Here is a 25,708-nt window from a genome sequence, read left to right as displayed (position 1 = left end):
CTAAATCAGGTGTGTTAAACAAGAGCAAAATATGCAAATCAAGAGGGCTGGGGCAGCGTCTCAGTCAGCACCCTATCTCCCGACATCATTCATTCATAATTTTCATATATTAATTTTACTATACTTTAAAAAGTATATTATAGCTAAATAATTTGATTGCTATTGGTTTTTCCTAACCCTAGCTATGTTTGTTCATGTTAAAAATAAATAAATAAATAACATATATTGAATTGAATATATATATATATATATATATATATATATATATATATATATATATATATATATATATATATATATAAATATATATATATATATATATATATATATATATATGAAAATGGAATCATTTTGTGATTACAAATTTGTAAAATGTTCCAAACTGAGGCTAAATTTTTTTTTTTATAAATGTGTATGACATTTTATAAATGTGTATGTGTGTGACAACAAGCAAGTATGTGATATTTCTGGTTACTGCATTTTCCAACCCAAGCTCATTGAGGATACGAACTCATGGCTAGATTTATGGGAACTGTAAAAGATGCACCCGGAGCTACGTCTCCTTGGCTGCTGTGTACATTTTTGATGACCTTAAATTTCTCTCATATGCCATTTTCACATCCACTTCTCATATGAAGCTGCAGTCACACCGGGCTTTTCCTCCCATAGACTTCCATTTATACGCACGCGAATGCGTCAGACCAGAAATGCAGGGTCATGCGTTAAGTTTCGCAGTTCGCTGCGGTGCAAAGTTCAAGCTTGGTGAACTCTGACCTGCGAAATCGCATCACTTGACTGCGTGAGACCAATCAAGGATCAAAACAGGACCTCTCTGGACAGAAATTTAAAACATGGAGCCATTTGGAGCTTTTTTATTGTCTAATCATCTTGTTTAATCCCGCCCCTTTTCGCAGCACCGCATGACAGAATTTCGCACAGACAAAGCCTAGTGTGACCATAGCTTAAATCCACCAAAAGCTGCACTTTGCATTTCAGTCAATCAGCTTGCTGTAAACTAACTGACTGACCCACCCAGCCACCACCTTCCTGGCTGTTATGTATTTTTATTTTTTTTGCATTTGTTTTACTTGGTTTTTAGAACCATTTTTCGCCAGACTCAAACCCATCCCAAGACCATTGGCATATATGGTGACTGAGCAAACTGGTAACACCAAAAAAGCCATCCATACCCGAGGTATGCAGAAAGTGGTCAGCGGTAGTGCAAAAGTAGAACAGAAGCTGTTATACTGCCACATAGCGTTCGTTTTTACACATAAAATGCAGCCAGACGTAGCCTCAGGTATATTTCCAAGAGTTTCCCAGAAATGTAGACTTGGGTATGTATCCACAATTAGCCTTTGTTGGCATTTTTATATTCAGCAATATTCTTCAAAATGAGATTATAGTCATATATTATACTGATTGTAAATCATAGCAACGTTTACGAAACATATTGTGAACCCAGGGTTTTCAAGAAAGCACATAACATGGAAATTACACAGAATTTACACCTATATTTCCAAATGTTCCATGAAGGATGCCCAATGTGTTTGAACGCATAATTCAGAAAAGTTGAACTTCAATAATATCCACTTGATTTCAGGTAGCCTCAATTGTTTAGTATAATTGTGTTGGGGCATTATTCCCTCTTGTAATTTCTTGTTAATTTTGATGGCATTTTTTTCTACAAATTCCTGATGCAAACATCTCAACTGGAATCCTTGAGGAGTCCAGAAAGTTTCAAAGTTCTGTCAACGTTCGGTATCAGATCTTTTTCAAAGTCCCAGACTCTTTTGTCTACGAAGAGTTCCCCTTTGGTAAGACTCCCCTGCAGCGGGACTCTCACATGCACAATCCTACATACATTAAATGGCACATGGTAACTCCCTCCAAAGTCCATCAAGGAGGAATGCACTGATGTTTGCTCCACCTTCCTTGGGTTGACTATCATCTTTGTGGGATTGTAAATATTCTTTCGTTCAGGTTCTCTGTAAATGTGCTCCATGATATTGATTCCAGATATATTATTCCATTCTTTTCGCTTGAACTTCCCGCTGTCCTCAAACTGTGTTTTGGGGAATATGTGGTTCTCTATGAGGAACACTCCTTTACTGGGATCAGCAGACTGAAGGTCTTCCATAAGAGACTGTAAATTTGTATATTTGTATGGCATTATGATCTCATCAATATCATTCAGAAGAACATATTTGGATTGATACATGTGCCTGTAGATGCACTCGTTGAGTGTTACTAACTGACCATAATAATGGAGATCGCCCTTGTGTTCCTGAAAATTCCAACCTGGGGAGGGATTCAGAAACTTGTCAATGGGCCACGAAACAATCTCCAGTATCCCTTCTGATTCATAATGTATTAGAAGCTTCTTCAAGTCTGGACCACAGCTGGTATTATAGATGACCACATGCTGTACACCCAGAAGTTTGTACATCTCCATAGTTTGAGCAAACTGCAGTACATTGTTGTAGCTTCCAAAAAGGTTGGAGATGCAAACAGTGAAGTTATACTTGAAACTGTCTGATACCACATTATTTTTGATCAGCAAATAATCAATCTTGATATTGTATGAATTTTTTGTTGGATGAGTTGTTATGAGAACATGTGATGCACTTTGCATGTTCTTGCCTTTACAAATCACATCTGCGACATGAAAAGGAAAGCCAAAATGGTCAGTGTGTATCTGGACATCAGTCTCAACAGTTTCACAGACATGTTCGGGGCTACAGTAAACACAGTAAAGTGGCTGAAGATTGTTTCTTTTTATTATGCTGATGACTCGAATGGCTCCGTCCAGTCTGTGGTCAATAAATGCAGAAACCATGAAATGCTCAGAGTTTTTGATGGGCGTTATTGAATATGAATCCTCTTGGATTTTGATTGCATTATTTGTCAGATGAGTTGTTATCGTTAGAGTATCCTTGTGTTTCAAAACCAATGTGCCAATAATGGTGGCCATAAATGATAGTAGAAGAAGCACTGTAAATTTGTTTTTGTTTTCCATCTGTCCCTCAGCTTCTATGAAGTAAAGCAGATAAATACATATAAAACACAAATAAAAAAATTAACTTAGTGGAAAGCAATGACATTTGTAAAGCATTTTTAACTTTGTTTAACAAAATTTGGGTTATTGGATTTAACTTGACTTTTTTCATTGATCACCAAACCATTTTTTGTTCATTAATAAATCACAACAGTAGTTATAACTAACCACCTTAATGAAAGTATGCATTAAGTCTTATCTTGTATTTTACTTTCAACAACAGGCAAGTGCAAAATGATATTGCAGTAATGACATCAATCTCATTTGAGTTTGCTTAGGTGATGTTAGGTTCTTTATTACAAATTTTACAATGGTTAATATTATTTTCATGTACTTTCGAGTAAGGAATATTACACATTTAAACACAGAATACAATAGGCAAGTCATTTTTAGGTTCCCCCTCAGTCGATCACTATAAGTTTATGTTGAGTTGATCGACTAGGGGATTCACTTAGAAGCCTCAATCACTCTGATTTGTTTAAAAACGGGTCAATAGAATGCATATGACACCTCGCAGGTGTAGCCACTCCGCAATTATGGGTATAAAAGGCTGCCTGTGAAAGGAGGTCATTAAACTTCACTTTCTCTTGGTGTGCATTCTCAGGTGCTGCAGGTAAGGGACTTGCTGCCAACCTGCCCACAGCACCGAAACATATTGCCAGCAGCCATGAGATCACCTGTGGGACCTTTGCTCCCGGGCTCTCCAGGAGGATGGCAGCTCTACCTGAGTGTGGTCCAGCTGATATGGGCATTTCTGAAAAGCCCAGGTCAACCTGTTTGCCTCAGCCGAGACCACCCATTGCAGCAATTTTATTCCCTGGCCGAGGGCCCCCTCAAAGATGCTCTGGCCCACAGCTGGCCCCAGGGCATCTGCATTGGCCCAACTGGGTCTGGTTCACAGAACTCACACTCCTCGCAACGGCCCCTTTCTGTTGGATTCCTGAGGAAGGACCTTCTTTCTCAGGGACAGGGAACAATCTGGCAGTCTTGTCCTGCACTCTGGAACCTCCATGTGTGGTTCATAAACCTGCCGGCTTTAGTCGTTGACATAATCACCCAGGCTAGAGCCCCCTCTATGAGGCAGGCCTATGCCCTGAGGTGGATTCTATTCGTTGAGTGATGTACTTATTGCAGAGAAGTTTCTCAAACTTGCCCAATCTGTGTTGTGTTTCTTTCCTTCAGGTTAAGTTGACTGAAGGATTATGTTGCGGCCATTTCTTTTTACCATGAGTTAGTGAATGGTAGAGAAGCATGACCTGATCATCTGGTTTCTCAGAGGCGCTAGAAAGCTCAGAATGCAGGTTGGTTCGGTTCTTCAGCTCCTCTTACAGGCAGTATACCTACATCTGTGAGAGCCAATATCATATGCATTCTATTGGCCCTTTTTTCTATAAATCAGAGTAGTACAAGAGTCAAATGAGTTATTGTGTTTTTCATAGCAAATATGGAATAAAATGTAGTCCTTTACTCATTTTAAAAAATAGATTTTAATCATGCTTTTAGGAGCAATTTTACATTGTGCCATTCTGTTTGTTGGTCAGCTAACTATGAAAGTTACCACTGTCATAAAACCAGAAAGAAATGCTCCTTTTGTATGCAGAGGTAGACAGGCCATTGGGAGCAGCCGGAGGATTTCTCGTGCCCTGGTGAATGATTTGGCCTGCTACCAGACATTATTTATTTATTTATTTATTTATTTATTTAATACTATCAATGATAACTGTACTAGAGTGATCATTTCCAATGTAGTATTCAATTTATATGAATGATTATAATAATTAAAAACAAATTCATTCATCTAAATACAGTATGTCAGTCTTTCTTGACAGGCAATATTGCACTATGGTTTGATATACATTTTCTCCAAGCCTCTGCTAAAGCAGTGAAATCAATGTGACCAAATGTCCTTTTTTTTGGACAGGAAAGTGTTTCTTTTTGAGAAAACAAAAATGCTTCTGGCAGAGACTTCTATAGCTTCTAATAAAAAATTTAATCTAAATTTCAGTTCTCAATTTCTCAACAAATTCCAGTTCATGTGGACTTGAAGCCTGATTTACTTCAGTCCAGTGATTGGCATATGCATGTAGCCATCGCCATTGTGAGCCATTATACTTCTGCGGTGTATCTGTGCTGCTCAGGAAATAACACTTCTGAAACACTAGTAGGTAGTGAGTTTTCTACATTCCACTGTTTTCCACATTCCACTTTTCTTCATTCCACCGTTGAGTTTCTTTGCCAGTGTTAAGCTTAAACTGGAAATGCATGCAATCCTACTTTAGAAGTATCTAAACAACTCCCCTCATACCAATGATTTTTTTTATCTATCTATCTATCTATCTATCTATCTATCTATCTATCTATCTATCTATCTATCTATCTATCTATCTTCTTTGCAAAAGCAGGCAGTTTATAGAACTACTATAATAACTAATCATATTTCCAATGTTTTTAGTTTATCACAGCTGAAAAAAACAAAAACAAAAAACTCAGGTTAATAGATTTTTTTACTTTAATTTTCATTTTTTTTTATTGAAAATTGGTCATTTAAATTGCTTTTTACATTAGTTACCATGTCTGCTAGTTTTATTTTCATATGGTGTTCATTTAGAGTGAATATTTCTCTGTCTCCCAAAGAAAGAGTGTTCTGTTGGTCTCACTTTAGGAACTAAAGCACGGAAAATAGTTCTTAAACTGTTCACATTCAAATTTTATCCAAACTGTGTTTACAAAAAAATGAGCATTTTGACTCATATATTTGTATTTGGCAGCAATATGCTAATATCTAAATGATAATTCTAATTTTCAATATTCTATATGCAATTTACATGGTTGATGAACATGAAAATAAAGTTAAACATCTCCCGTAGCCTGCAAAGTCAGCAGATCTAAATATTATTTGCCACTTTGGGGTGTTTTGGAGAAGTGAGTCAGGAAACGTTTTCCTCCACCGGGATCATCTATTCTATTCTGGAAGAAGAATGGTTTAAAATCTCTCTGGCCACTGTGCAGGACTTGTAACTGTCATTCTCAAGATTAATTGATGCTGTATTGGCCACAAAAGGAAGCCCTACACTATACTAATCAATTACTGTGGTCTAAAACCAGGCATTTCAATTTCACTGTCCAACCACTGTTAACCATCATCATATTAAATACACTCACTGTCTGCTTTATGAAGTGCTTTATGAAGTGGATCTTGCTAGTAACGGGTCTTTTTTTTTTTTTTTTTAATAATTTGCAATAGATTCAGCTAAATGCTGGAAATATTCCTAAAACCTTTTGTTCCTTGTTGACGTATAGTTGTCGTAATTTTGTCAGACGCACATTGTTATGTTAAATAGTAAGGATGATGTGTGTATTCTGCATATCAATCGATTGAAATTTACATGGATGATCTAATTGTGCAAGGTCAAAGGAGGAAACAAATAGGCCAGGTATGAAACACGGAGAAGCGTGTCAGCAGAAGAGGAAGAATGACAAGTGAAAAACCTTTAAAAACAACTGTCAGCAACATGAAGCAGTTATTTATTTTATTTGGGGAACAGAGAAATTAAATAATAAAACAAGTGTTTATTGCAGAAGCACTGAAGCAACAGAAGAGAACATCTGCATCTAAGTGTTGATTTGTTTTACATTTCTAAATTGTCAAAAGAAATTCAGAAAACTCTGCAAAATCAGTTAATGTTACAAAAGAAATGGTCAAAACATTAGATATTAAAATTTAGACACGGATCATGATTTTATACATCCTGTGAGATAGAGGAAGTCAAAGTTAACATCTACTCTGTGTTGGCTTGAGAAAGATCCTACTTAAACACATTATTATTATTCCATCTTCTTTGACTAATTCCTAATCTCCTCCTAGGGCTTTAATGCTACAAGTTTCAAAATTTGGCAAAAAAGCTCTGTTTCTGCCATTTTATTTTGTCGTTATATCCTTTCAGATTTATCAGACGTATAGCTTCCCAAAACTATTTTGTAGAAGCATTATGCTTTTTTGACTTTAAAGTCTATATTTTTACTCATATGGCAAGCCATTTTAACATAATTGCTCTAAAGTCCAGTTATCTGACTGCTCATAGAGCACGCCATAGAGACATGGGGTATGATTTATATCACTTTATATTTGCCCAAGAAGCTTTGATGGATCATCATTAAGATGTCAATTGGTCCCCATAGCAACAAAACAGGCTAACCTAGCAACCATTTAAAAACAGCAATATCTCTACATCAGAACATCGTAGGGACCTGAGTATTGGCTTGTTTGACTCATGCTAGCAAAACAAGACTTCCTGTGTAATATGCATGGTAACAGTGATTAGCCAAATGCTAATAACGAATAGCTACATGCTATTAATGATTATCTAAGTACAATAACATATGCAAGAAATGCTTAATTTTAGGATGTGATCAAACATGTACATTTAGCAACCCAGTTTACATTAGCAACTGCTTAGCAACCACCTAGCAATGTGTTATAATCTTCAATCAATTCTATGCGTGTTCAATAAAAAATGTCAGGAGAGGTTTTCTTCAATGTCAAAAATTGTACGTAATAGTTTATTGGATAAAAATGAATAATTCAATTCACAGAATTCTGTTATGCACAAGTTTTAATTTCCTGATTTCAACTTATATAGGCAGCTGATATTAACAGGTGGAGTTTAGTGAAATTCGTCACTTGTCAATCATTCTCCAGTCCTCCATTGGTTGCACCCCAGACGTCCTCTTTTTCTACAAATTTTCTGCACAACAACAAAAAGCATAAGCCTTTCTGTCCTATGTGTTTAGTTTTAACACCTTTCTTCAGAAAGAAAGTTTTTGCAGAGCTGAATTAAATTTTGGACCAGCTATTATCTACTTCTGCAAAAATGCTAGTTAGTATGCACAGCATCCCACACACAACAGTAGAAGTTCAGTTAATATATGACCCTTAAATGACCAATACAAATAATTGTTTGATGAAAAGACAAAAAAAGATGAAAAAGAGACAAAACTAACAAAAAATACATTACTTTTTCCTAACAAATGCATTTTAGCAACTGCCTAGCAACCACTTAGCAATCACTTAGCAATTTCCTAGCAATCGCTGTGCTTCCTGCCAACTGACATTCCCAGTCCAAGTGCAGTCACGTTGGTTTTCCCAAGCCAACATTAACGTTTGTCAACAACTTTAGCTTCTAGTTCTATCTGAGATGCTCTGTGTGTGCTTGGGATCATCAAAAAAAAAAAAAAAAAAAAAAAAATAAACAGTAAGTATGAGCTATGTAAGCCTGTGTATGTGTTTTAGTTAAGTAAACAATGTGACAGTGAAAGCTGCGTGTTGGTGTAAATAGCAAGACTTCTGTTTGTTAGTTCTGCAATGTAGTTTAGCACAGCACTTAGTGGTGAATACTCCTTGCTGTTTTATGATCATTACATTTTTCCGAAGTTGTTCATTAAACTAAAATCATTACATATGGTGATGAGTTAAACCTTTTGAAATATATCTCTAAGTAATTACAGACACTCTCCCTGGGCTTGTAGTCTGGGCTCTTGAGTGCCCCTTGCCCTCCACCTCAGGCTCTGGCCCAGCAAGCTGCTCCAGGGGCCAGCCACTCTTCCTGGGTTGCAGTTTGGGCTCTTGAGGGCCCCTTGCCCTCCTGCTGCAGGGTCTCTGTCCCTAGTGGGTTGCCCCAGGGGCCAGCCACTCTCTCTGGGCTTGCAGTTTGCGATCTTGAGGGCCCCTTGCCTTCCCCCTACAGGTCCTCTGACACCAGCAAGCTTTCCCGGGGGCCAGCCACTCTCCCTGGGCTTGCAGTTTGGGCTCTTGAGGGCCCCTTGACCTTCAGCTCCAGGGTCTCTGACCCCAGCGGGCTGCCCCAGGGCCAGCCACTCTCCTTGGGCTTGCAGTCTGGGCTCCTGAGGGCCCCTTGCCCTCCACCTCAAAGCTCTCTGCCCCAGCGAGCTGCCCAGGGGCCAGCACTCTCTCTGAGTTGCAGTTTGGGCTCTTGAGGGCCCTTTGCCCTCCAGCTGCAGGGTCTCTGTCCCTAGCGGGTTGCCCCAGGGGCCAGCCACTCTCCCTGGGCTTGCAGTTTGGGCTCTTGAGGGCCCCCTTGCCCTCAAGCTCCAGGGTCTCTGATACCAGCGGACTGCCCTAAGGGCCAGCCACTCTCCCTGAGCTTGCAGTCTGGGCTCCTGAAGGCCCCCTGCCTTCCACCTCCAGATCCTCTGACCCCAGCAAGCTTTCCAGGGGCCAATCACTCTCTCTGGGCTTGCAGTCTAGGCTCCTGAGGGCCCCTTGCTTACAATAGTTTCAAGGTGAAAAGGGAGCTCAGGCAAAAAAAAGGTTGGGAACCACTGACTGGACTGAGATCTGGTGAATGTGGAGGACATTAATATACTGAAGTCGCTGTCATGTTCAAGACACCGTTTGAGATGATCTGGGCTTGAAAGGGTGTATTATCCTACTAGAAGTTGCCATCACAAGACAGTCATAAAGAGATAGCTTTGGTTAGTGTGTGATGTTGATGCGTTTGCAAGGTTACAATTCTGAAAGGTTGCAAAGCTTAAACTCCACTCTGCAGGGAAATAACATGTTAAAACTTTTTTCAAATACAGCAAATGTCTAATTTGGACTAAAATATTTTTTCTGGATATTGTAAATTCAAACATTCCTCATTATGACGGATACCAACACAAATGATTAATGGCATATTCACTTTAACAATATACACGATCAGGCAGATGGACAGATGGTGCAGCAGCAATGTGCTTGGTGTAGGAGTTTAGCCAAAAGGCAAAGCTCTAGATTTACTGGTCAATCTACATTCCGACACACATATGGTCATGTTCTTTGGGTCACAACCAAAATGACAAGAGGTCAGGTACAAACAAACAAACAAAATAAATTTCCTTCAAAGGGTGACAGGGTGCATGGAGGCTTGAAGGAGAGCCATTGTTCCTCCACAAAAGAGGTCAGTCAAGTTATATCTCTTTATATATCTCTGTACATATATCTCTTTCTCTCTTTGTTTTTATACCAATTTTTCATTTGCTACTCCATTCTTTCTGGTTTCTTACTGGTCACCCAGCTTTGCTTTTGAAGCTTTGGCTGTACAACCAGCATGAGGACTGGAGAAATGAAGAGTGATGTCTCAAAGCACTGATGACTGTTAAAGAGACGAACTGAAAAGCAATAATATCTCATGGGAAAGGCCAAATGAGAGCAGAAAACATGGCTGTTTTTCAATATTGCTTCATATATATATATATATATATAGGCTTGAAGTCAGAATTATTAGCCCCCTTTGATTTTTTCTTCTTTTTTAAAATAATTCCCAAATAATGTTTAACAGAACACGAAATTTTCACAGTATGTCTTATAATTTGTTCTTCTTCTGGAGTCTTATTTGTTTTATCTAGGCTAGAATAAAAGCAGTTTTTAATTTTTAAAACCATGTTAAGGTCAAAATTATTATATCATTTTTTATTTACTTTCTTTTGGCAAAATATATTTTTTTTGTATTTATACAAGCTCCAAATAGAGATTTCTACAACCTTGAACATTAAACAAACGTGTGTCTGTAAATATTTTGACAATTCTTTTAGCATTACCTTTAAACTGGTGTAATTATCTCCCACAACTGTGTAAAAAACCTGTTTTTTCTCTCCCTGATAAGACGTGAAGCACTGAAGGCTGTGTGTGTGTGCTCTCACTAAAAAAATATTCTAATATTAAAACGACACTAAACAGAGTTATTTAGTAAATACCATCCCCACAATTTCAAATAAAAAACATAAAATTTCACTGATCACACATTGGTCAATTTAAAAATTGTTTAATCCTGACTTCAGTACAGGGTATCTGCAGGGTCTTAAAAAGTCTTAAAATCTCTAAATCTCCAAAGCAAATTTTTAGGCCTTTAAAGTCTTAAATCTACAGAAATATTGCCTTGAAGGTCTTAAATCTTTTATAACGGGTCTCAATTTTTTTTGTTCATGTATTGCTACCCAATCTGGCCATTAACATCCATACAATCACCAACAATTCATCTCAATAAAACTTTTAACTTTTTATTTACAAATAGCATTTATTTACTTTCCTTACAGTAACATTTGCTTAAAAATTCTCCATTTATTTACTATTGAGGATATTGACCTGGCCTATAAAGTTTTATTATTTAATTATTATTATTGTATTATTAAATGTATTATATTATACTATTTTTGATTGGGCAAGTGAAAATCTTTTTTTTTCAACTGGGATATAAAAAAACAATCCTTAGCATTTAGCCTGTATAAGTCAAAAATTTCTTTCATAATAGTCTTAAAAACGTCCTAAAAAGTCTTACATTTAACTTGGTGAAACCTGCAGAAACCCTGCAATTGTGCCTGCCATGCACTCTGCATTTATGTTAGGAAATTGCTTTTTAGCTAAAAAAAAGTAGTAAACCTGTCAATTATACTGTTATGCATTTAGGGTAATAGTGTTGATAATAGATACTGGTAAACATACCTAATTTGTTCCGTAACAGTTAACAAACAATACTATATTTGTTTTCCCTAAAAGTAAAAAAAAAGTGTTTGGCAAGCACTGACTTCTTAAAGATAGTGGAAAATTTTTGTTTTTTCCTTAACTTTTTAAATGCCAAATTATAGAATCGCCCATATGTTATAGTATTTATAACACTGTTAAAAAACGCTACTATTTGGTTCAAAAATACCTACAGTGTTTACTCTAAGCCAGACTGTTTTCTTCAGGTCGGCAGTTAAAGCTGAAACGGTGAAGTGCAGTTTATCTATAAATTAAAATGCTAGAACTAACATCTTCATAAAGTCAGCGAAGGAATTATCCCTTCATTCAAGCAATAATCAACGCAATAGAAACAGACAGCAAACACTTACGTGCTATAAGCTACCGTCCCTTCTCTTACTGATGAGACCGCTTCTCCAGAGTCTGCACAGTGGTTAACTCGTTTAATTTGTTTCCGCTTTTATCTGTGCAAACCCTGAAATATGCGGAGGGATGGTGCAATCAAAACTGGAATACTCTGCATCCAGAGCGCGCAGCACAAATGTTTGTGTGTGTAATTGATGTGTGGGCGGAAGTGCGCGTAAAGACACGGTTACAGTTAAAAGACAGTTCATTATCTAAACTATAGCTGTACAATAATCTTTTATGCTAATTTAAACGCTTCCTTTATGAAACTTAACCATGGTTTTACAGCAGTATAGTTTAAACTATATGGTTTTAATGCCACAGTAACCACAAATTAACAATAGTTTAATTTTTGTTGTTGTTGCAGACATTATTCCATAACTTTTGTTAAATGTACCTAATATAACCTGCTTGGTTTTGTGGTTTCTACAGTTATGATTACTGTTTACTGCAGTAGGCTTACTAATATAACTAGCAAAAAAGGGTACTAGTCATGGATCCAACAGTGTTATCGTAATATTACAAAATTACTATAGTAAAACCATGGCCTCAAAGCTAAAGTTTTAAAATTGTATGAAAACAGTATGCAAAAAAAAGATTACTCATATTACTCATACACTCATTTACACGTAGAACATCTCAACATGCTCAATATTGTTTAAATTAAATATTCCTTTCTAAGACCTTGTTAATATGTTAACTGCAAACATATTTTGGGCTTTTTCTTTGCAAAACATATTAGATTACATGTTAAATTTCATTTCCATCAAATGTTTCAAAGGTAACCTAACATTATAAAATGTAATTATTTAGAACTATTATTTTAGGCTGCACGGTGGTGCAGTGGCTAGCACGTTCACCTCACAGCAGGAAGGTTGCTGATTCGAGCCTCAGCTGGGTCAGTTAGAGTTTCTGTGTGGAGTTTGCATGTTCTCCCCGTGTTCGTGTGGGTTTCCTCCAGGTTCTCCGGTTTCCCTCACAAGTCCAAAGACATGTGGTACAGGTGAATTGGATAGGCTAAATTGTCCGTAGTGTATGTGTGTGAATGAGTGTGTGTGTTTCCCAGTGATGGGTTGCAGCTGGAAGGGCACCTGCTGCGTAAAACATATGCTGGATAAGTTGGCGGTTCATTCCGCTGTGGTGACCCCGGATTAATAAAGGGACTAAGCCAAAAAGTGAATGAAAGAATTATTATTTTTTATTATTAGAAATATGCAATCATTTTCATAAAACATTTAATGGAAAGACTGCAAACTCATGTGGAGAAGTGAAAAATGAGATGGATTTTAGCTGGACTTCAGACAAAGTACTGTAACTGTGTTATTTTGTTTACAGTATTTTTAAACTGAATGCTGAAATTTCACAAAAAAATTCAAATTATGTCATCATTTACTCCCACTTCACTTTCCCAAACCATTATGCATGTCTTTTGTCTGTTGAACACAAAAGAAGATATCTGAAAAAGCCTGGAGACCTGTAACCACTGACTTCCATTACATTGTTTTTTCCCACTATGGATGTCAATGGTTACAGGGTTTCAGTTTTCTTCAAAATATCTTCTGTGTTCAACAGTATAAGAAAATCTTTTTAAGTTAATAAATATACAGTATAAGAACGATGACAGTATGATAAAAACACTTGAAGGTGATACATATACAGTAAAAGAATTATGAAAGTATAAGAAAAAACACTTTTCGTAAAGTTTACACACGTAAGTGAGTTAATTTTGAGTTTAATTTTAGGACATGCAATAGCAACTTAATGACCCATAGATTGATCATTACACTGTGACATAAAAAAAGGGAAACACAAGTTGTAATAAGGGAAGAAGTACCCAGCGACTTACTTTCTACAACTGGAAAAGAACTGCAATCCAGATCTAACTGTGGGACAAAATGAAGAAATCATGCGATCATTGCTTGAGGAAATTGCTTTATAACTTTCGCATTATGTTACTTCGTCCCCGCAGTCCCCTGCTTGACATTAAAACTTTCCTTTACTTTCCATTCCTTTTTTAAAACAGTCTCTGATGGCTGAACACACAGACACTAATTAATTTACTGATTTGATCAAGTGGTACATTTAATTATTCAAACTAAATTTGACAGAATCTATTTTATGATGATCTATGCCTTTAATTTGCCTATACATAACATTAGTTAATGCAGTATATTTAAATCATTAACCTGAAAGAAAATAAAACCTAATTGTTGTGTTAGAACTAAAAATAATTCTCTTAATACAGCTGTGTCTACAATGATTGAATGAATCCTTCAGTCGAACAAAATCTTAGGTTCAAAAACGCATCTTTAGGTTTAGGTTCAATTTCACCTTTAAGGTTATTCCGTTTATTTGCATTTCACTTCATAAAAACAGTCATTCAGACATGAGGTCTGCTGCAGAAAATATGTCTGCTGTTAGTGAAAACAGTGAAGACATTTCCATATAATAAAGCTTTACTAATTCTAAACATTAGATAAACCGATAGCTGAGTTATTTTGATTGACTTTTCACTGGGCTCATCATTTACCTTGGATTAACATTTAATTTTTGGTTTACATATTCTGTTTCACACTCTATAAACTGCGGGTTAAAGTCTTTGACATCTGTGTCACTTACAAACACAAGACTTGACCATCATCATATTACATACACCCACTGTCTGCTTTATTAAGTGGATCTTGCTGGGTAATGGATCGGATTGCACCTAATTTTTTTGTGCTCAATTTGTGAAATAGATTCATAAGGAAGCTCCTATCCAAAGGGTGCAGAGTCTGTCATGGCCAGAGCCTAGACTGCTGTGGTCCAGGTTGCCTCCACCTCGCATGCTATGGCCACCCTGCCAGTGCTACCAAGCACAGGGCACTGGCTGAGCTGCACGACAGTAGTTCACCCTCTGACACTTTGCAATGAGCTCCGCATGGTGACCAACTATGGTCTTATGACCACAACACTTTGCTATGTACTTCAGATGTATACCATAAAAAATCTAAATAATATAATAATAATACACTGAAATATTAGATAATGTGAATACTAAAGAGCACTAAGTGAAGTTTAAATGTTAAACTAATTTCGAGAGGAGCATGTGCTCATGATTGACCCAGCTGGTCCACATTAGCTAATCATGATCCTCCAATCAAAGGATCCCAAGTCCACTATATATATCCTCATTTCCCTCTCTACAACTATCTTCGTCTGGAAGAAACCCCCCTCCTCCCCTTCTTCCACCTTTATCAAGAATGGACGGCACGGTGGCCTAATGACTAGCACGTTTGCCTCACAGCAAGAATACAATGGCGTTGGGTCTGCACTAGGCCATCTGGTGTTTCTGTGCGGAGTTTGCATGTTCTCCGTGTGGGTTTTCCCCGGGTTCCCTGGTTTCCTCCACCATGCAAATGTGCTCTATATTATTGATTAAAATAAGCCTAAATCTTTTCTAATGTCTTACTCTCAGGAAGTTCACCTTGCCTCAGCAGCGGGGGAGTTTCAGATCGACCTGAGCTCAGTCTCCCCCTGCCCTGTGAAAGGAGGGAGCCCTGGGCTCGAGGATACCTTGAGCTCAGGGCTCTCTCTCCCGGGACAGCACGCCAAACAAGCTATGTTAAATCGTGAACTAAGTGTGAACTCTTGAAATCATCATTGTGGTTTCCCCAAGAATACATCATTCATTATTCAGACCATCTGAATAATTATTCCCTTCATATGCTTTTGGGGCTTCATTTAAATGTTTATTTTACAGCAATATCACTATAAATCCTAAACAGCATCCATACTTACAGTACATACATTTTGGGTCCTGCCCACAGTTTTGGTCTTTTTGGTCTGGAAGCAGACATGATATAATCTCAGACGTATGCTGTATGAAATTCAGAAAATGTGCACATGTTTTGGAAACCCATCTAAATGCCAAAGAAAGTGTTCTGGAAAAGAAGTAATATTAAATGTGTTTGTTATCATTGGCATTTTTTGGTAAAAGTCACAGGGACTTTAATAAGTTCTCTGAAAAAAAAAAAAACTGGAGAGAAAATGGGAATCGATGGTAATTTTAATATTTTTTAGAAGTGGTAAACATAATAGTTAGTGTTTCTAGTTCTGATGCTGCTACACATAGATAAATTTATTTTTAATTTGTGTGCCAACATTGAAGTGTTTCTTCTTTACTGTAGTAAAAATCAAAAGGTCCATCAGCTGGGTTGAGCAGCCTAGTGTGCAGGCATGAATTTGATCAGATGTTTTGTTCAGCGTAAAAGTACAATTTGTTGCTGATTCACTTCACTTTATCACATCACACTCAGTGTGAAAGGACTTTTATCATTGAATAATGCAGTAAGTTTACAGTAGCAATTCATTATTTTAAAAGGATTGTTGCCAAAAAACTTGTCAAATATATGTATCTAATTGAGGTTATTCAAGATGTAGGAGATGTCTGTCTTTAGAATATTTAAGAAATGGGACTTAACAAGATAGTTGACCCAGAAATGAATAGTTACTCATTATTAACTCACCCTCAGGTGGATCCAAACCTTTACAAGGATCCAAACCTTTATTTGGTCGAATACAAAACAAGTTATTTTGTAGTTTGTTGGACACCTGTAACCATTGACTTCTATAGTAGATAACACTTCTATAGTATATAAAATAATATGGAAATCAGTGGTTACAGATTTCCAACTTCCTAACAGGATAGTTGACCCAGAAATTAATATTTACTCATCCTCAAGTGGTTCCAAATCTTTATACTCTTGAATACAAAGTAAAATGTTTTGTAGAATGTTTGAAACCTGTAATCATTGACTTCTATAGTATATAGAAACAAATATTATGGCAATGAATGGTTACAGCTTTCTAACTTTCTTCAAAATATCTTCTGTGTTCAACAGAAGAAAAATCATAAAGATCTGGAATAAGTCAAGGGTAAACAAATGACAATTTTCACGTTCATGTGAACTATCCCTTTAAGAGTTTAATACAAACATCAGCTTACATGCAAGATTGCATTTGTAGATACATCTGTTATACTGTTCAAACTTCATACTTAAAGGGAAAGAGGGTGCAGGAACTGACGAACACAAAAAACAAAAAAGTAATGCGGATTCCCGTGACAGACAACTTCAGCACAAACAACAAAACTGCAACTTAAAGTGTCCCGAAATAATCCTTTCTCGTATTTCATCTTCATCATGCTTTAATCTTGCACTTCGCTAAACTGCCTTTGACGTCATTACATGGCTGGAATTAGCATACTAAACTGTCACGAATGCAGTAAAAAATGTTTATTTTCTATATAAGACCTTGATGTATCAACAGGAGCTATGCAAATTAATCTTGTTTAGCTTTTTATGTTTTTTGACTCTCAAAGTGCCAGTAGCCACTGACAGTACTTGCATTTTACGTTACACCAAGAAACACAACATTAGCTACATTCAAAATCTTCTTTAATAATCTTCTAATCTAAAGGAAAGGAAGCTGCCTAAATCTTGAACCGTCCCTTTAAGTTACATTATTTACAATTGATTAATGCATTATGAACATAATTAGTAGGGAATTTCAGCTTATTTAAAACCTCTACTGCACGATGTTACGATATGGCAACATGATACTTATGTTTCATTTCCCTGCCACTGTTTGTTAAACATAAAAAAAAAAAATGAAATTGAAAGAGAAGACCTTGAGTAGCCAATGATGTGCTTTTTCTGTAGCGCGATTTCTGACAGACTGGCCTTTATTGTGAGTGGTTGCTAAATGCAAATGAAAAGTCAATAAAACAAAGCATCAAATTATGTCAAATCCCTCAAAAAATCTGAAACATCACCGCCAGTAAGTTATGATGACATATTCACAACTCAAAATTTTTTAATCAAATAATTTTTTGGAAATCGATCAAATGTATGTGTTACCAAATGGCAACACTGTACAACAGCGGTGCAATATTACAATGGGTTAGCTAGCTAGCAAGGTCAGCTGTGATGTTTTAAGTTGTATCAATAACAACATGAATGCTAGTAATATAATGTAGAATAGTTGTATGTTAATGACATTTGCATCATGGATAAAATCTAGTTTCAAAGGCAATACTACTTCTGAATAATATGAATACAGGGAACGGTGTATTAGCGAGCCCCACCATGTTCTATGGTAAGTGAAAAGGACAGAACGGGCTCTTCCTGCAGATGAAAGTGAGGATGAGATGGGTTTTAGTGACCATGAGAATGATGCAGATTCAACATTTGATAGAGACAGTTCAGGTAAGTTAGCTCAGAGGCAGATAAGACAGGCGTAGTATAGTATATAGTATAATATATAAATATTGTTAGCTAGTAGCTACATTATTCTGATGAATCTGGATATATAGACTTGTCATTTATTTGTTTAATATTTACTGGAGAAATGTTTATATTCACTGTATGTTGTTTACATGATAATACAATATTAGGTTTGCTTTTAATAATATTCAGCAAAAAAGAATGGAATAAATAAAAGCTGTTGGAATGTGAGTTGTTGAAAGGTAAGTATAAGGTGTCATTTATAAGTTCTGTGTTAAAGCTTATAATACTGCAACACCAATTAGATCATTTGTAAAAACAAAATTATTAATATAAGGAAAGTTTTAAATTTGAAATTTTTAAGTTAGATCCATTGTTGGACGTTTTTGCCATATGGCAACAATTCATAAAGTACCTTAAAAAATACATTTTTCAAATTTTTTTTACAGCACCATTTTAAGAAAAGAAAAACAGTCAAGTATTTTTTTTAATAGATTTATCATAATGCGTGCGGTAGACGGTTAATTATAAACATTAATCTAGATTAATGAATGCTATACAGTTATTGTTTTTGTTAGTTCCTGTTACATACTGCATTAACTAATGTCACAAATTGAACATTTTTAACAGATACAGCTGCCACATTTCAAACTACGTCAGGTCCTTCAGTTTTACCATGTCCTTCTCTTCTCACAACTCTTCTGCAATTGCCTTCTTTTGTTCCTTTCACTTATGTCCCACTTCCCAAAAACATTTATTCAAAGGACATGAGGTTTGCTGGCATCTGCAGAATTTTAATGTTAGTTAAATACACCACTCGGTTTGACACTTGAAACAGTTTTAAATTCTTGCTTATCTTCCTGTATACATTTGTCATAATTTGCCCAAGGTTAACATTTAATCCTGTTAGCATTATATGCAGTCAAACCCAATATTATTCAGACACCAAATATTTTTGGAAATGTTCATTCATGTAAGTGAGGATAGCAAAATAAAGTAAACTGTGATGTATCAAACACTGACAAAAACCATACAGTGGACAAAAAAAAAAATAATTAAATAAATTTATTACTATTTTGTAAACTATAGCAAATGAGAAACTAGCTATATATCGACACTTACAAATAACATTACTGTACATCTTTCTGCTTTCAAACATAAGATGTTTGATTTTCCCATGACTAAATGTTCACCTCACATAGGAAATATGTCAGGATCCCTAATTACCCAATTTTCAAGCTGATGTAAATTTATTATCCACATTTGCCACCCTTTACGTGAGAAATGTCAAATGCATCAAATAATTTTTGGTTTGGCTGTGTATGTTTTTCTTTTTTTTTGCAATCATCATAATGCTCAATTGGTGGGAGCTCTGCTTTTCCTTGCCCAATGAGTAGTGATACGTACTGTAAGTGACAGTGAAACTTCACGGTGTTGCTTCGAGTAACTTGTTTCTGTGGCTGTCATTTACCCAGGGAAATATTGGGGTTAAAATTTACAATAACACAGTGTGAAGCTCTATATTGATTTTATATGAGAACAAAAAACCTGCGACCTTATACTCCCGAAGCCTCGTCTAAGTGTCTGTGCCAGATAATCGCAGAGAATGCACCCGTCTGGAACTTGTAACATTACCTGAACCCAAAGATTAGAACATATCAGTTTTGGTTTATTCACAATAAATTGTTTGTCAATGAAAATCTGCAATTCATGAAGCAAAACACAACAAACAAAAAAAATGTAAATAAACAAAATAAAAGACCTACAGTAAGAGCATCTAGACTGGCTTCTTATTATAGAACAATGTACAAACAATCTAACTAATAATTCTTAACAGGTTAATAAAATATGGTGGTGTTTCAACTAGCTGAATATAACACGAGGAAGTCCCACTGCAACATTTAGCAACATTTCCACATTCACTGCTTAGCCAATACCACACAACACAACACAGGAAACTAGACACAAAGAACAGACAACACAAGACATAACATACAGAGCTCAAATAACTTGCAGACCTGGTGCAAATGCCTTCTGAGCTCACCTAACCCCATTCTTAACTCATCACAGAGATGTCACTAGCTCCATTGAGAGCATTCTGTCTGACATTGCATCTCTGAGAAATGTAATCTCAGCTTGCATCATAAAGGCTGCATCGAGAAACTAGAAGAAGGATAAAAAACACTTTACGAGATTTGTAGAAGAAAAACAAAATAAAAATTTCACAAATTCCACTGATATGGGTAATATCTGGCTGTGTTGGCCTCAACATAAATCATTATGACTAGCTTGAACACACCCTATTCTGGATGAATAGGAGCTTTAAGAGGACACTTATCATGCTCAAGACCATTGATAAAGTAGTCGTCCACTTCTGACAAAACTGCATATCTGCCGTTTATTTATTCATCAACCAAAAGAGAACTGGTTACTTAAGCTTGTTTTTTTCTTCTTCTCCATTTCCATCAGTTGGTGGAGTTTGCGTTACTTACTGTTGTTGCCTTTGATTTGGGGTCAGTGGAGCTGCCCTACAGTGAATCAATTTCTTCAACAATAATACTCATATTGAACTAAACTAGGCTGTTTTTGAGCTTATGAAAATGATAATTTTCCTCCCTTATTTTTAGGTTAATCAAAGTTTGAAACTTACCATGTATGTAAGACTCTTATTATGAAAATGAGAAACGCCAAACATCAAATCCAGCTGTACAGTTTGTTGAACCCAGACTAATCTTTATTTTTAATTTTTTTGATCCGGGCCAAAACGAACCAAGTAAACTACAAGTGTGAGTTCTTATTAAATATGAATATTTCATCACTTGCATGTCTTTGTTCATTTGCTCTTAGAGCTTAAAAACCAAAATAGACGAAATGGAGCCAGACAGGACAATCCATAGCGCTTCCAGGATGACAGCTGGAATAAAGAAAATAAGATTTGAACAAATTAAATGCTTTTGTCCAAGAACTCAAGCATGGACAGTATTTTTTAAATATTCTTTAATATTTTCATTATTTGTATTTATGTTTTTAATTTGTTATTACTCAAAGTATCAAGTTTACATATATTTTTTCTTTTGTATTTTTGGTAAATTTCACATATAGGCATGTCGATCATATGTCTATATATAGAACATGTCGACATGATCCCTGTTCTCATGGATGCACAGAAATGGCTAAAAATGTTATGTTTTGCATGGCAGGCCACTAGGTGGTGATGACGATTTGTAATAAATAAACATATTTTTTATTTCAATAAAACTTGTATTTCATTCAATTTTTTATATTGAGTTTTGTTTTTAAAAAATCTTATTTTGGGGATTTTTAGTGCTCATCTTATAAACGTAATTTACTAATTCATATTTTTTGATGAGGAAATGTGGGTGCTTAATGCAACTGAAACTGGTCAGTTGGTTATATTGCTGAGAGTACTGCATTCATACAACAACATGTAAAGCAGAACTCCAGTGTGTGATAAGGATACCGTGTATGTCAATTAATTGTAAAACAAGAATAATTGTACACAAGAAGAACTGTACTGTACACATTTTTATTTGAAATAAATATTTAATAGGTGCCCTTATTATTTTATTATGAGATAAACTTTCAATAGTGTATATAGCTGTTTGTGAATGTGAATAGTTGGGTGAAGTTTTAAAGACCAAAGTGCGTGATGGAGTTACTGTCTTCCAAATAAATATCTTAACCCTCTAAAATTAATTCAGTCTCACTTCCTGCTCAAATCTACATCGTTTTGTAACACATATCAATAAAGCTAGCCTGTAGTCTTTAAATAGTGAAAAAAATTATCCGTTGCCTGGACTGAAAGACTTTAGTTATTGACATGTTGAGGAGACAGATTTATCTAACACAGAGTTTTATTTATATTTCCATCCAAAGATGCATATGTGTATATAAAGGGTATAATGTATAAAAATACAAATGACTTGTGCTAAATGCAATGAACACGTTATAACTGACTTTTATTCATTAATTTCTTTTTCCTTCGGCTTAGTCCATAGACTGTAAGGCTTAGTCCCTTATTTATCAGGGGTCACCACCGCCAGCTACTCCAGCATTTTACTTACATTTAAAAAAAAATTTAATTGAAACATTTACCTAAAATGACTTAAATCAGTCTTTTTCTATTGTGATTCATAATAATGCATAATTTGCCTTACCTCTCAACAGTACTCGATAATTCCACTAAAAGAGCTCACTCTACTGCCTGCAGAGGGCAGAGGAAAAATGAAGAGTAATAAAGATAAAATAATTCTTTCTCTCTCAATAACTAAAATAAATAGTACCAGAAACATCTCATGGTAAAGGTGTCAAGTCTTTTGAGTTGCAAAAGAAAATAACCCACAGCACAACTGATTTAACACTGCTGCCATCTAGTGTTGAAATCATTCGCTTTTGATGCAAAGAGCAGGAAAACGAATCCTGTATACTTTGTGAACCTGCTGTAGAACAATAAACTGCATAACTCAGTGGGATGCCATTGGTTCTGTTGTTAATCCTGTCGTTTGTTATTCTTTTTTTATTTTAATATAATGTAATTATATAATAATACAATTATATAATATAATAATAAAAGAAAGATACTGTAGCAATAAAAACAGCATCCCTTACAGTCTGGTGTTGCTTTGAGTGTTGCCCATAACACACTCACACAAGTTTCTTTTTTACATTTCTAGAGAAGTAAAATTTGCGTATGTGGTTTTAAAAACAAGATGCGTTGAGATTTCAGCAATCAGATTTATATCGTGTCAGATGTGTTTCAGAGGGCAATTACACCCAAGGGATATTGCACAAAACCAAGAGGAATAAGTTGGGATGGAATTTCAAACTATCCCAGCTCAAATTTAGACTTGACTCAGTTGTATGAAAGCAGGCTAAATTAAGCTTAAATAAGTTATAATGGAGATCTATTTTTGCAGCTAGCCTGCTCCAGAGCAGGCAAACAACAAGGCTAAGATTAATTCTAGTGATTTATGTTAGTTTCATTGTCAATGCTACTAGGAATTAATGCTCTTGGCCGTTTACATATATTTTCCAACTATTAGAATTTATCCATTCATTTTCCTTCGGCAGCGGAATGAACCACCAACTTATCCAGTATATGTTTTACACAGCGGATGTTTTCATCTGTAACCACACATACACCACGACCAATTAAGGTTATTCAATTCACCTATACGCACATGTCTTTGGACTGTGGAGGAAACCGGAGCATCCGGAGAAACATGCAAACTCAGAAATGCCAACTGACCCAGCTGGGACTTGAACCAGCGACCTTATTCTTGCTGTGAGGCGACAGTGCTTATCACTGAGCCACCATGTCACCCCACTAATACAATTAAAAATATGTATATTTAATGTAATAATTTTATATATGTTAATGTAGACATAGACAGTCTATTGGCCTGTTTTATACAAATTAGAGTGATTGGTGCTTCTAAGCGAATCCCCTAGTCGATCAACTCGACATAAACTCGTAGTGATTGGCTGACGGGGAATGCATTTTTAAATCGTCTTGTTGAAATATGCATAGATGTCCCTGAAAAAGAAGGCAGAATATTGTGCTCCAAAAAAAAGTACTTTTCAGCATTAATGGTACTATCACAGAAGTCCAAGTTACCTTTGCCATGGGCACTGATAAAACCCCATACCATGACAGACCCTGGCTATTGGACTTGTTGCTGGTAACAGTCAGAATGGTTCTTTTCTTCTTTGGTCCGGAGCACAAAGCGTCCATTTCTTATAAAAAAAAATACCTAAAATGCTGATTCATCTGACCACAGTACACATTTCCACTGTGTGATGGACTATCACAGGTGCCTCTGAGCCCAAAGAGTTGATGGACACTTCTGGACACTGTTAACAAAATGGCTTCCTTTTGGCAAAATACAACAGGCATTTGTGGATGTAATACACATGTAATGAATGTCATTTTGCTAGGTTTTAAACTAACATCCAGCCATAGTTATCCTTCTCTGAAGCAAAATGTCATAATGTAGGTAGAAAAAAAACTTTAAGTGGGTGGGAGAACTAGCTCATTTTCATTTTAAGGGCACTGGTGCAAAACAGCTACAATTCCCCCAGACCCAGAAATTAACATTTTCAACAGTGTAATAAATGATCTGATGGGTATTTTTTTTTTACCTGAAACTTCACAGACACATTCTGGAAATACTAAAGACTTATTTTACATCTTGTAAAAAGGCTAAATTTGTAGCCCTTTAAATTGTATATCTGCATTTTGTTGACTACAACAATGCAGAATTCAGTTAGTCAGAATTCAGACTATTCTACTGGACTTTTGGTCAGGTAAGTTGATAATTACAAATTTGGGTAAAACATAATGTCACTATCACTATTTACCCTGCTGTCTAATCCTACAGTAGTTGTAAAACAACTGAACAACAAAAGTATGTAATATTTATAGTGACTGCATTTTTATATTAAGGTATAGTCTTCAGAATTAGATACAAGTCTTCTGTGGATTCAAAATCATAGCAATGTTTATGAAAAGTATTGTAAATCTGGAGTTTTCAACAAAAGAACTGGGTTGCTGGAAATTACTCAGAATGTACTCCTATATTTCAGAATATTCCATAAATGAGGCCCAATGTGTGTGAATGAATAAATCAGAATCGTTACACTTCATTTATTTTCAGAAATTTAGTAGCCTCAATGGCTTAGTTTAATTGTGCTGGGACTTTTAAATTTTTTGATTGGATTTAATGATGGTATTTTTTTCTATAAATCCCTTATGCAAACATTTCAGGTGGAATCCTTAACGAGGCCAGAAAGTTTAAAATTTCTGTCAACATTTGGTATCAAATCCTTTTCAAAGTCCCAGACTCTTTTGTCTAAAATGCTCAGAGTTTTTGATGGCCGTTATTAAATGTGAAGCCTCTTGGATTTTGACTGTATTATTTGTCAGATGAGTTTTTCGTTTGATTATCCTTGTGTTTCAAAATCAATGTGCCAATAATGGTGGCCATAAATGATAGTAGAAGAAGCACTGTAAATTTGTTTTCTTTTTCCATCTGTCACTCAGCATCTGTTAAGTAAAGCAAATACATACATATAAAATGCACAATAAGCAAACTTAGTGGAAAGCAATGACATTTATAAAACATCCATAACTTTTATTAACAAAACTTGATTTTATCATTGATCACCAAACCATTTTTTTTTTCATTTAATCATAAATAAAAAAGTATTTAAATATAACAGTACTAGTAATATAATCACTCTAATGAAATGAAAGTAGGCATTAAGTCTGGTCTTGTACTTTCAACAAAGGTAAGTGCAAATGATATTACAGTAATGACATCAATCTCATTTGAGTCTGCTTAAGTAATGTCAGTTCTTTATTACTATATTACAATGGTTTATTATTATTTTAATGTACTTTCACGTAAGGAATATACACATTTAAATACAGAATACAAAAGG

At 35.6% G+C, this 25,708-nt stretch overlaps 1 protein-coding gene across 1 annotated transcript; it reads right to left on the bottom strand.

Moving 5' to 3' along the window:
• Positions 1–380: 380 nt before the first annotated feature.
• Positions 381–12,018, bottom strand: LOC130234084 (uncharacterized). The gene is made up of 2 exons (XM_056464361.1): positions 11,945–12,018; positions 381–3,033 (listed from the first exon to the last, which is right to left on the bottom strand). Exon 2 carries the CDS (start codon positions 3,017–3,019, stop codon positions 1,709–1,711), a length of 1,311 nt encoding a protein of 436 aa, XP_056320336.1. The 5' UTR covers positions 3,020–3,033; positions 11,945–12,018; the 3' UTR covers positions 381–1,708.
• Between the last annotated feature and the right edge of the window lie 13,690 nt (positions 12,019–25,708).

The sequence above is a fragment of the Danio aesculapii genome, chromosome 8 (assembly GCF_903798145.1).
Source record: "Danio aesculapii chromosome 8, fDanAes4.1, whole genome shotgun sequence".
Taxonomy (NCBI): Eukaryota; Metazoa; Chordata; class Actinopteri; order Cypriniformes; family Danionidae; genus Danio; species Danio aesculapii.
Note: the sequence above shows the minus strand (reverse complement) of the source record. Positions and strands in the feature narration are given on the sequence as shown.

What these genes read in the sequence shown, in the direction of transcription:
- LOC130234084 (XM_056464361.1), bottom strand. Translation starts at nt 3,019, where the DNA reads ATGGAAAACAAAAACAAATTTACAGTGCTTCTTCTACTATCATTTATG.